General features: G+C 42.6%; 1 protein-coding gene across 21 annotated transcripts in view; it reads right to left on the bottom strand.

Moving 5' to 3' along the window:
- The window catches only part of Asap1 (ArfGAP with SH3 domain, ankyrin repeat and PH domain1), a 296,102-nt gene that overhangs the window by 63,221 nt on the left and 219,269 nt on the right, over positions 1-13,612 (bottom strand). For 8 of the 21 annotated variants that reach the window (NM_001276467.1, NM_010026.3, XM_006520397.2 and 5 more), the window contains 4 exons: positions 10,162-10,237; positions 8,822-8,944; positions 3,784-3,792; positions 2,770-2,870 (listed from right to left, as the gene is read on the bottom strand). In NM_001276467.1, the coding sequence (NP_001263396.1) occupies positions 2,770-2,870; positions 3,784-3,792; positions 8,822-8,944; positions 10,162-10,237 (309 nt within the window). The remainder of the gene's footprint in view (positions 1-2,769; positions 2,871-3,783; positions 3,793-8,821; positions 8,945-10,161; positions 10,238-13,612) is intronic. The other 13 variants (NM_001276461.1, NM_001276462.1, XM_006520393.2 and 10 more) reach the window with 3 other exon arrangements.

Below are 13,612 nucleotides of genomic sequence, written 5' to 3' on the forward strand. Positions count from 1 at the left end.
GGGCTCTGCTAGAGATTGCCTCCATAGTTAATAAATAGTGGCGTTTAAACTCATGACATCTACTGTGCAAGGGAGAGTCAGATACTGCTTCAGAATATGTAGAAAAGAGCTTAGGGTTTACATACTGAGTAAGAATATTCTATATTTGGGGTTTGTATACTTTCTTCTTAGGGGTACTAGAATCCTCCTAAATAGATCTTTTTGATCCTTCTGGGAAATTACACCATGTTAAGATGATTCACAAGTAGACATGACACACTTTGAAAAATTTGAGCAAATGATAAAAAAAAAAAGCCTGTTTTTTAAATAGCTCACATCAACAGATTTTCACAAAGCCCCACATGCAGGCATAAGGGGGGGACACGGGAGGATCTGTGTGTACCTACCCCCTTCACGTCCCAATACACACACACACACACACACACACACACACACACACACACACGAGGCGGGGGGTGAGACACAGAGGGAGGGAAGGAAGGGAGGGAGAGGGAGGGAGGGAGGGAGGGAGTCATGGGCTGCACTACTTGGGACCATAGCCACCAGGTCCATAGGAGCACGGACATCCTAGACAAGAAAAGAAGTCAGGCCTTCCTTTGCCTTAGAAGCAATAGTACCAGGAGGCCACTGAAGGTTTTCTAGGCCCATAACCATATTCTGTCATGCCTCCTTCCACTTATTAAGTCAATATTATAAGAATACTGCCACAAATACAATTAAAAACATTTTTTTGTGTGTGTATTTAACTACTAGAAGGAGTTTGCTCCAAAGCACGCTGCACAGAGGGAAGGGGAAACTTACACCATCAGATTACATGTAAACTGAACATATATACAACATGCTAGTCTCCTCAGGAGGGAATAAGAACCATCAACCAGAAAACTCCTCCATCACAGCCAAATGATACACTTTCTTGCACAAGGACTGGGGCTGGGTCTGATTAGAGGCAGCACCTGTCAGTCACACCTGCAGCAGCTTCACTCAAGTGCTCCTGCATCTCACTTCACCCTCACAGGAGCCTGTTCAGGTCTCAGTAAGGCACTGCTCTCTACCCATGATAAACTGCCGACTTGGAGAGATCAGTGCCTGCGAGGCTCACTCACTGTACTTAAAGTTTCACTCATTACCTGTTCTTACTCACATATATTATGGAAACACAATATAAAACAAGTTCTCATATCTTCTTACATGGTTAATAAAGCCAAGGAAATTAAAAGGCTCTCAGCTTTTTGGCTGAGGTGGCTAATGAGGTGCTTCCTGGTCACCAGAGGAAAGAGGAGACTCCCAAGACATCCCCTGCATGCGTGGGGGCAAATGCGCCTGCCCTTTGTGAGCACTTTTGACAGCTCTGCCTTGCTCCTGGGAAAGTGACCTCATACAAATAAGAAAGCATCGGTGGGGCTTCAGTCCATGTCATCACTTGGCATCCTCCCAGCAAAGCTTGGTGGTTTTGCTCATGTATCGTAACCCTTAGAGACTCTCTTTATCTGTAGCATGAGAGTATCTGGGATTACTCTGAGAAAATACAAGCAAGCAATGGCTCCTATAAGTACCTTTGAGGCATAAAGTTTTAAAGTTATTTAAAAAACTAAAATTGTTCTTTCATTTTTTATAACAGTTTTTAAGTAACAAGTATTGCAAAAGTGGGTTAAAAATTACTAATGCAATTTGCATGAAAATGAAAATCACGCAACATACAAGTGCTTACTCTTAAGGGGTCTGTCTTCACGCAAAAGAGGTGCAGCATTTCTCTCTTCCCCAGAAGCCATCAAAAGCAACTCTGGATTAGTACTCATCTCTCATGTATGAATATGAAAAACGTATATGCCGCCTTCGTTTCCAACTCTGAGAGTAGATAACTCTCCTCTGCTCCTTTCCTTCCCAGCGTTCTCTTTCAGGTACGGACTGAAGGCAGGGCCTTGGCCATGCTGCACTGAACCATCTCCTTTATCTTTCTCCATTTCTTTCCAAGGATGCATGACAGGAAAGGCATATTGCCTTAGCTTTTATCTTCTAGCATCTAGCCGTGTGCTTCGGATGCTAGAATGTTTTCTGTGTGTGTGTGTGTGAAGTGAATGTTTGAAGGGGGAACAGACTGAAAGAAAGAAGACAGCACAAGCTTGAGCCAGTTTTTGTCTTCAGTATGTCCAGAATGGTCAAAGGCAGATACGGACATTTTGAAAGACAAACGCTAGATGCCTGATGCTAAGTTAGAGCACCCAGGCTGAAGTCTGGGCTCTCTCTCACTGTCGGTGCAGTCCTGCGGGCTATGCATAGATGAGAAAGAGGTGTGGCCACAGGGAGCAGGTGCTCACAGAGAAGACTCAGAGTTCAACTACACAGGACTCATGAAAAAGACTTCACCCCTGAGCAGAAGCAGCTGAGATGACAAGAAGCCTATTATTTTTAATTAGAAAAGGGAAGGTATGTGATAGATTGGTTGTGACAGAGACAATGTCACAGGTTACCCCAAAGGTTGGGGTTTGGGCAGCCAGGTGCCATCTCAAGGAGAGAATATGACAATGATAAAGCAGAGCTGAGCCTCCCTTCTCAGCTTTCTACAAGTGTAAGTCACAAGCAAGAGGTGTTACCTGGACGCAGAACAATCGTTCTTCTTGTAAGGACAGCACGTTAGGCCAACTATTTAAGCAGAACCAGCTCAGAAAGCTTTTAAGTATGTTTTCGCAACAAGAGCCTGGACACCGTCCCAGGGAGAGCACTGCCTGGGCATGCTTGCCTCACACTGGGCTGCCAGGGCTCGACACGTACCCATCACTCTTCTTCAGCAGGAAGCCCTTCTTTTCACTGCCGTACTCCTTGTTGCCCTGGAGCTGATGCATGCTGTACCCACCTTGCCGGCTCTGAGAGTCCTGGAAAACAGAAGCACAGACTGGCAAATGCTGTGCTGCCCCTGAGCCTTTGCCTGCTGGCCTGTGCCTGGGGGAATTATGGACTTTGGGAGCTGTCCAGGCCTACCTTTTATTTTAGCAGAAGAAGTAGGACATGTCAATATTTTGCCTGACTCACAAACCAAGTCCTAGGCAGAGCCCAGGGTCCGGGTCTAGTTTAGTACTGATTCAAACACAAAAGAAACAGGGCTCTGATTTAGGCTCAGTGTTCACTCACAGCAGGAAGCAACAGGAAGGGCTAAATGGGAAGAGAATGCAGGGAGTGTGCAAGCTGGCAGTGTCTTCCCTCGGCTGTACCTATTCTCCTTTACGTGTGTGCTGGAGTCCTCTAAATAAAGGACATCTTCATTAAAAAGATTTCGGAGCAGGGCACTGGCAATCAGCATACAAATCTTGTAACTATCTATACACTGAGCATCTATAATTAAAGTATCTGAATTCTGAAACCTTTTGATTACTGAAATGCCCAAAACCATCCTGGATTTGGGAGCGGTTTGGACCTCCTGAGTTACCCAGTTAGTAAACTATGCAAACATTCCACAAAAGGAACAATCTGCCTACGGCTCTCTGCAAAACAGACTGATGCCGATGAGTTTAGTCTGAAATCAGCATCCTACGGTGTGAAAAGTCTAGGATGTGACAAAGCATGCACACTCCAGCAAAAGAAACAAGCAAGCCTGCTTTCACTTTGGCACTCCACTGGTACCTAGCCGTGGACGCTAAGGACAGAAAGACAAGACACAATGGCCATACTATGAAAATCCAAGAAGTAAAATACAAATGAAACAAATAAACATATAGTGGAGTTGCAGCAAGAGGACAAGTCTCTAGGTACATAGTAGGACAACGCATTCTCACAAATGTATTAACTTACTCTTCTAGACTTCGATCAGGAAGGGCAAAGCAACAAAGAAAAAAAAAGGCAGAAGATTGAAAATAGTTAATTGTGTTAAAAGCTCTGTCAGCCATTACTTAAGCAGTTTATAAAATATACATAGAAAAGATTATTGTAAAGATGTACCAAAAAACACATCCATGATCATAATAGAATCTGGATGATAAAGCAGTAAAATATTTCTATACCAATCAAATCAAGTGTTACATATTTTAGCTCATGTGTGGTGAGGAGATAAACACAATGAAGATGATAAGGCGTACATTTCTCAGTAAATGGTAACATCATTCAAAATGTGGGAACACAGAACCAATGCCTCAGTAAAACCAAAATAAACTGAAAACTCAGAATATCAGAGCCACATATTGTGATGTCCTCTGTATTCTTGTTTCCCAATTGAAATGTGCATGTGTGTGTGCATGTTAGTGGATGCACCCACATACGTAGGTACCCATGTGCCATTCTCCTAGGTCCAACAGTGTGTACTTGCAGAGTCTTGGGATCCAATGTATAAGGCTTTGTAGAGGATGCTTGCACTCTGACCACTCCTCTCCTTCTCTCCCAGAAGGCTTTACCCAGTAGGCTGAGACTGATGAAAGGGGTTACAAGTGACATTCTTTTTGTCTGTCTGTCTGTCTGTCTTCCTTTCTTTTACTCTAAAGATAATTTTATTTTATTAACATTTATTTTATCTATATGAATGTGTTGCCTCTGTGTACCATGTGCATGCCTGGAGTTCAGAAGAGGGAATCAGATCCCCTGCAGTAGGAGCTAGGGGTGGTTGTGAACCACCATATGGGTGCTGGCAACTGAGCTGGGACCTCTGTCAGAGGAGCAAGTTTTCAACTGCTGACTCATCTCTCCATCCCTATTAGTCACTTCTCCCTTACTGTAAGGAAGTTTGTTTTCAACAGGCCAGATTCCTTCCATAAAATTGAACAAATCAGATTATCTGGAACAGGGTTGTGGGGTAGAATGAGATCTAGGAATCTCTTACAAAATTTCTTAATGTTTACTTTCTAATGTTTCTGTTTACATTTTTTTGTACTCACTTATGTATGTATGTATGAATGAATGTATGCATGTATTTCGTGTGTGTGTGTGTGTGTGTGTGTGTGTGTATGAGGAGGAGTGTAAATTCCAGGAATCAGTCTCTCCCTCTACCACATGGGTACCAGGGACTGAATGTCAGTCATCAATCCTGGAGGCAAGCACCTTCACCAGGTGAGCCACCTTGCCAGCTTCTAGAGTTTACTTTGAAATACAACCATGGTCTTGGTCAGCACAGTACAGTAGTCCAATAAATCCTTCCAGATCTGTATTTTTTTCTCTACAATTCCAGAAATTAGCTAATTAATGACTTTCATAGGTTAATAAATGTACATAAATTATTTTTACTTCATTGAGAAATAATGGCCATTCAGCTTGCTTAGTAGAAGTTTTTTTTTTTGTTTTTTTTTGTTTTTTTTTTCCATTTGTTTGTTTGGTTTTCTGAGACAAGGTTTCTCTGTGTAGCCCTGGCTATCCTGGAACTTGCTCTGTAGATCAAGTTGGCCTCAAACTCAAAAATCTACGTGCTTCTGCCTCCCAAGCACTAGGATTACAGGCATGTGCCGCCATCACCACCTGGTGCTTAGTAGCAATATCAATAAATGAAAAGTGAATTTAGTTTCGAGAAAGTACTGGAAAATTATCGTACTACTTATAATTTAACACATACAACTAAAGAATGAAATAGATTTTGAGTTGTTTTGATAGCATGAGAGAAATCAACTACATATTCAGGAAAGAAAAATGCAAATTCCAAACTCATTTAGGCAAAAATATGCAACACTGAAAATAAACAATGAACTTGAAACCTTTGGGCAATTTTGTGCCAAGAGCTAGGAAATGTATCTACCTCACTGAGTCTGCCTTACTGATTTCCAATTTGACCTCCTGCACCCTAGCAGAGATAGGGAAATCACTTTCTTTGAAGCTACACTGACATGTGACATGCACTATTAATCTGTAAAACCTCAACCCTCTGAACTGAATGCAATTCCTAGTCACTGATCTAAGGTCTTTGTGAATGCTTTCTGGTATTCAATGAAAACCAAACCTTTACCACAGGACTTCCCATTTCCAACGGCAAGTGTGTGGTGGGTGACTAAGCTCTGGGTAGGGTTTGGCACACTGAAGAGAGGGAGGAGTGACATGCTGAGCGAGTCACCTTGCATCCACACCGTGAAAGGCCCACTAGTTCTCAGACACTTCTGTGTTTCATACACACAATGCATAGAATCACTGTTAGAAAGGGAAGAGTTACAGCCCTAGAAATAGTTCAGCAGCAAGCAGTTCTTTCAGGAAGCGGGGCTGTTATCTAAGGTGAAGGTAAGTCATTCCACTGAACATTTAGTAAAAAAAAAAAAAAAAAAAAAAAGGAAAGTAACTTGACTTGATGGAGGAAAGAATAATCTTTCCAAATATCTGGGGATCCTGTTCATAGCTATTTTAACAGTCGCTAGGCTTTTTTCCTTTTGCATTTGTTTATTTGTGTGTGCCCCTCTGCTGACGTCAGAGGACAACTTGCAGAAGTTGGTGCTCTCCACCACAGGCGTCTAGGAACCAAGCTGAGGTCGTCAGTCTTGGTGGCACCTTGTCAGGTCATCATCTATTTGGCCCACTAAGATTTGACCTGCCATTGTAAATTTGAAGCTCTGTGGTAAAGGTTTGGCCGTTGACTTTCTTTTTAATTGTCAACCTGACACACTCTAGAATCACCTAGGAAGGGAGCTTCGTGGAGAGTCTGGTGAGGGTCAGGTTGACCTCTGGAAGGGCTCATGGCTATTGCATTAAGTGAGATGAGGAGATCCCCACACCCTGGATGCCCCACGTCCTACACAGGGGATCCTGGATAGCACAAGAGTAGGGAACGTGAGCTGAGCACGAGAACACACTCATTAACTCACTGCTCTCTGCTCCTGACTGCTCCAGCTCTCTGACTGACGTCCTTGCAGCCTGGACAGTAACCTGGGGCTGTGCCTGTGCTTCTTTTGCGTTGCTTTGGTCAGGGTATTTTATCACAGCGCCAGGAAGCAAAACTAAGACAGTGTCCTTCAATCAAGTCACATTAGAAACTGGTGAAGTCAGTTAGGTGGTTTGCTGGGTGCTTTTAATTTCTCATAAAATAGTTTCGATTACTTTGCACTCTTTCAAATGTTAGGAGGACAAGAACTCTCTGGTGGATATCGTCCTTCACATTTACTTGGTAGATAGTTTCTATTATCTCGAAGTCACTAAAAATAATTAACTTGCTAATTATTTTGCAACAAGAGGTGATAGTGTTAGAAAGGGATGGGTGGGTATGCTGTTAAATGACAATTTTAGCTGCAAAATATTTAGGAGGAGTGACAATTAAAACCCATTAATTAACTTCAAGTAGAGTTAAATATAATCACTTCATGCTCATTTCACCTCCTAGATACTCCTTCTGTCATGAAACTTTGCTTCTTAGCCAACCTGAGTAGAATACATCAATACCTATACAAGGCAAAATGACTTTGCTCTTGGATAGCAAAACAAAGATAGGAAGTGGTTATGTGCGAACCAGTCAAGCCATCACAGCTTCCTTTAGACAAATGTCTACTCTTTCTCCTTTCCATTTGGGCCTTTCTATTTGCATGTACACTTAGAAATCATTCAAGAATACTTCTCTTTATATCCAAGCAGAGAGTATGTGTGCTTCAGCTTCTAATTAAAACAAAACAAAACAAAACAAAAAAAACCCAAAAAACCCTTTTCCCGAGATAGTCTCAGGCCCCTGATCACAGGCACAGTCACAGCGTAAGTCTGCACGTAAGGACTTTGCCTCAGTGCACAGATGTTTGTGGGAATCAGGCCTGCTCTGATAGGAGCTAGGAGAGCAGGAGACTATCTGCCATTAAAGAACGATGGACTTATCTCACTTTCCCAAACTCCCAAACATCTGTAAAACCTGAATATGGAGAAGAAAAAGGATAAAAATCATTTTTAAATGTATATACACACACATTGAGTTATGGAATTAGAAAAAAAACAAAAATTATTTTAACTGTGTACACATATAGTTACAGCCTTAGGAAAGGAAAGCTTTGAAGGCCGCTGTAAAAGGCTAGTGCTGTGAGTGCAGGTTTCCAGTGCGTTAGGGGTGGGGATGGAGGGAGGGTGCTTTATCTCTGTGTGGCCACATGAATGCCATTCAGAAATTTCAGGAATTAAAAAAAGAGTGAATGCCACTGTTGGGAGCTATCACTGGACACTGACAAAGCAAATGCATCTCTTATACAACCATTAAACACTGCACTCCAAAACTGCACAAACAGGCACATTTGACTTTCTTCCATGTAACAAATGACACTAGACCCTCCTTCATGAAGGGACCTACACTTAGCACCCAGACTACAGCCAGATGTGCAGCAGGTATCAATGCCCGGACAAATGACATTTGTAACTAAGGATCGGAGCTGCATTAATCTAAATCCACCACTCACTCTATACTGTCAACATCCAGGGCCCATCTCAACTGAGTTTTCTTGATTCTGGGGCAAGTTTCTAAAGGACTCTCTCAAAATATTTCCTTAAATCTCTGGTAAAATGAAAGACCATTTCAGGCTTCCCAGAATGATAAGCATGGTGTGAAGAAGAGAATCACGAGGCATACTGCCTGCTTCAAAGGTTAACATTAAGAAAACTCTAAGGCTACAAAGTAGCAGAATCCAGGGTACCATTTACTTATGAGGTGAAAGAACAGTTTCTTCTTTTTGAGACAGGTTCTCATATGTAGGCCAGGCTGGTCAGAGAGCTCTGCCTGCCTCTGCCTCTCAGTGGTAAGTGCCACCTTGCCTGGTGGGAATAGTTTCTATGCTGGGCATCACTGTGGACACGTACTTCTATCTTTTCCCTCACCTGTTCCCACCCCCACCCCAGCAGGAAGCTATCAATGTGCCTGTTTCACAGACGGAGAAGCACAAAGGGAATGGCAAGCAGCCTCACTTACACTGTTAGCCCTGCTGGCAACATATAAACCACCTACTTCTTTCGGATCAAGTTGCAGAGAGGATTTTATTAGATCTCGGAGTGCAGTTAGCTGTTTTTTTTCTTCATCTTGGGTTTGCTTTATCTATGGAAGAAAAAGTCACACCTGTTATTTATCATTTTCTTTAAAAACAAAGCTTAATTATCCAAATATACCACTCATCAAACAAATCAATTTGATAGTTGTAGTAAATCTTCCCATTACTTACACTGCCTGGTTAATGTAAGAGGTAGAGTCTAATCCTGAGAAAATACCCAGAGTTTAGAGTTAGCAAGTTATGTATCCGGCTTTCTTGTTAAACAATACGTGGTGACCCAAAAAGCTCTCAATGCCTCTATTTAATGAGGTTAGAAAATAATGCTTGTAACATTTATTTCTAGCCTTTTAAAGGACGGGCAGAAAGAATACCATGGTAAAATTAAATATGTCAGAAGAAAATCATATGAATGACTGAGACACCAATCGCCAAAGCATACACCAAAGTTTCCATAGAACTACACAAGGACCGGGATTTCTGTTGCTTATTTTTAAGCACTTGGGATTTAACTGTCAGTGATCCCTGTTCACTAACTAAAAGAAAATTAGGGAAAATACATAGGTATGTTTGTTCAAAAGCTACAGTAGGAATCAGGCTGATAATACATAACCTGAAATGTGTAGAATTAGTATTGTTTTGTATTTCTTATAATTTGGAATATTTGCATATGTGTGTGTGTGTGCGTGTGTATAAATAAAATGAGATCTCTCAAGGGCGGGGCAAAAGTGTAAACATGTAATCGACTTGTTCCACACAGCCTCAAACAGGCTAAATACAATGTCCTACTACATAGAGTTTCTGGCATGTATGTGCACAACTACACTTTGATTGTGATGTGGCCATGTGTGGAATTTTCGTTCTGTGCTGTCATGCCAGTTGGTCCTCAGAGTTTCAGATTTTAAAGCACTTCTCATCAGGAATGCCTCGACTGTTATCTGTAACTCTAACCTTGTCTGGTCTCAGGCATTCAGATTCCTAATATATTTTCTTTTAAAGTTCATCGGCCAAGTTATTTCCAAGTAATAATTATTCCATCTCTAAGTATCCACTCCCCTCTCCTCCCTGTGTTTACCTTTTCATTTCTTATTTGCTCCTCCCACTCTTCATAGCCTCCACAGGTTCGCTGCTAAGATGAAGACCTGTTGGCCAGGTTTACACTGACCTATCACTGGTCTTCTCTGCCTAACACCCTTTCTGATACAGACTTCAAATGGACCTGATGCTCCTTACAAGTTAAATGCACATGCTAGAAGTAGGGACTTACATTATATAAGTCAGCAGCCAGCTTTTCTATGTACTGTTTCAGTTTATCAGCCGTTTTCAAGCCATCCTGAAAGAAACTACAAGGGGAAACAACAGTGACTCATCATCAGTAAAAAGAAGGAATAGAATTATGTGCAAACCCTGAGGATTCTTCCCACCTCTGTCTCCCCACACCCTTCCCCAGTAGTTTCCATATAATAAACATGAAGTCAAGTTCAGCACTTGTATAACGATGTGTCAACAAACACATTTGTGGCTACTGCTTGAAATCTATTAGGAGAGATCACAGTCGGCACAAATAACCCTTGCAGTCCTCACTGATATCACACGTGTTAACATCCTCACACAGACCACTTCCTTGTAGCCAGACCATGCTTGAATCAAAGAGAGAAAGACAAACTAGCCCCTGGCATACAGAAGTCTAACTGCCCACTGGAGGGTCAGGTAGGAGGCAGTGTGTGCGGACAGACACAGGGGTGCCGAGGGTCTGGAAAGCTGCTGCGTGACTTCCCGATGATAACAAGAGCTGACAACGGAAGAACCTTTCCTACAAGCTGAGCACCGACTCACAAGTTGTTCTGCTGGCTTGATTCTCATGGGGCAAGCACTTCAGCTTTGTCTCCACCCTGTAGAGAATGCACTGCAAGGCTCTATACCTTACTAGGTCCACATGGTGGTGGGACTCAGACCCAGGACTGCCTGATACCAAGCCCATTCTGAAAGCTAGTAATGACGTGAGTTCTTATCTTGGGCAGGTGATGCGAGTTCTTCTCTTGTGGGGACCACTCCTCAGGGCCCTCCCCTGTGGTTCAGTTTACAGAAAGCAGGGCCTAGGTGTTTGGAACCCCATGCCCTGCTGCCCCTTTCTCTAGGTCATGCCCTACCCCATGGGATGGCTTGCCACAGACTTGTGGTCTCCCAACAAGTGAGGAGAATCACCTCCCTGCCGTGCCACAGTGCTCCTGTGCGATTTAGATGCTCTAAGGAGAGCAATTTCAGAGTCCACGTTGGGATCCACACAAAGCCTGGTTTCCCAGACTCTAAACCAGGCCCCAAATCCCTGAGTCCTTGGTATTAGGCTGATACTTTCTTACACCCCACAATATTTAACACTCTGGAATGTACCACCTTATTTAACTACAAAGACATTTCAATTGTTTCAAGCAGAGCTACCCTAGAGAGTGCTATATTAGACCCACTGCTGAAGATAGTTAAAATGTAGATGCAGTGCCCCATCTCATGCTCATCAGATGAAAATGTCCAGTATGCCATCTAAGGCATGCACCCTGAAGTTAAAGACACCAGCTGCAGCAGTGGCTGTACCACACTCCAGCTCCTAGCCTGCGTGGGCACTGTGTGGGGAGGCTGATTGTGGATATGTGGGTAAGACACAGCAGAGAAACACACAGGACAGGATGCGGAGAAGGGGTGCAGGGGCTCTGCTCTCTCTCCTTCCTCCACTAAGCCGCTAGTCAGCGACACCCACTTTCACGGTAGCTCTTCTTCCCATAGTTAGCAATCTCGCAAAGTCCCTCAAGAAACAGTTGGCGTGGGCCAGGGGTTGGGTGAGGACTGCTAATTCCCTGGTGATTCTAAATCTGGTAGAAATGATAATGCACATTAACCATTCCAGATACTTTTTGTTGGTAAATTCAGTTTTAAGTTATGATACTCTATTTTAAAAAAATGTGTATGAGTGCTCTATCTACATGTACACCTGCATGCCAGAAGAGGGCATGAGATCCCAGTATAAATGGTTGTGAGCCACCAAGTCGTTGCTGGGAATTGAACCCCTGGAAGAACAGACAGAGCTCGTTACAGCTGAGCCATCTGTCCAGCCATGTGATTTCTATTCTAGTTACACACTAATTCTTTTTTTTAATTACGTATTTTCTTCAATTACATTTCCAATGCTATCCCAAAAGTTCCCCCCCCCCCCGACTCCCCTACCCACCCATTCCCATTTTTTGGCCCTGGCATTCCCTTGTACTGGGGCATATAACGTTTGCCTGACCAATGGGCCTCTCTTTCCATTGATGGTTGACTAGGCCATCTTTTGATACATATGCAGCTAGAGTCAAGAGCTCTGGGGTACTGGTTAGTTCATAATGTTGTTCCACCTATAGGGTTGCAGATCTCTTTAGCTCCTTGGATACTTTCTCTAGCTCCTCCATTGGGGGCCCTGTGATCCATCCAATAGTTGACTGTGAGCATCCACTTCTGTGTTTGCTAGGCCCCGGCCTAGTCTCACAAGGGACAGCTATATCACTACACACTAATTCTTGAACACTTCCATCATCCCAGGAAGAAACTGCTCACTTGTCCCTTCCAACTAAGGACAGTAATCTGAGGACTCTATGGATCACCTTTTCTAGAGAGTTCGCAATACACATACATGCAATCTGTTATGTGGTGTTCTGTATCTGGCATAACGTTTTATATGTTCATTTATGTTGAAGTATGTACCAATATTTCATTCTTTTGCCTGGCTGAATACTATTCTGCTGGATGAATATTTGTTTAACTTGATAGGTATATATGTTTCCAAGTACTGTAAATAATAGTTATGCAATTTTCATGCATATACTTCTGTTTATATACCCCTGTTTGGCTCTTCTGGGGATTTATTTTATAACTTTTACAAACAATTGTACTACCTTATGTTTCTAATAGTGATAAATGGGTTTCCTGTTTTTCATAGCCTGTCCAAAACTTACTTTCTTTCTTTTTTGGGGGGGAGGGGTTGAGACAGGATTTCTCTGTTAGTCCTGGCTGTCCTGGAACTCACTCTGTAGACCAAGCTGGCCTCAAACTCAGAAATCCGCCTGCCTCTGCCTCCCAAGTGCTGAGATTAAAGGCGTGCGCCACCACTGCCCAGCCAAAGCTTACTTTCTATTTGTGTTATTTTAATTACAGCTTGCCCAGGGGGTATGAAATGGTGTCTCACTTCTTATTTTTATTTGTACGTCCCTAATGATTAATGATGCTGAATATTTTATCATGTGATACTTTCCAATTATATATCTCCTTCAGAAAAATGGCTATTCAAACTCTTTGCCCAGTCAAAAACTTGGAGTGCCCTTTTGTCGTTGTATTCTGTATACATCAGAACTCTCAGCTTTTATTAGGGAAGTGACTTACAGACGCTTTACCCCACTCAGTGGACTGGCTTCCTGTTTTTCTCTCAATATCTTTTCATGAACAGAGCTTTGATTTTGATGTCTAATTTCCCTTGGGCTCTGTGGTTACTCTGTCAGTACTGACATGATTAAGCATCTACTAAACAAATGCCCCTGTAGACAAGCTACTGAATTCTGAATTAAAGTGTCCTGACTCTGTGATATAGAAGGGAAACCGCCACATGTGAAAACCAGTGAGTCTAGACGTTCTGGGCTGTCCAGCAGTTCCTGGGAGCTGTTACTTGTTAGTATAATCTGTTATGATGAAAGAGT

Source organism: Mus musculus, chromosome 15 (genome assembly GCF_000001635.26).
Source record: "Mus musculus strain C57BL/6J chromosome 15, GRCm38.p6 C57BL/6J".
Classification (NCBI taxonomy): Eukaryota; Metazoa; Chordata; class Mammalia; order Rodentia; family Muridae; genus Mus; species Mus musculus.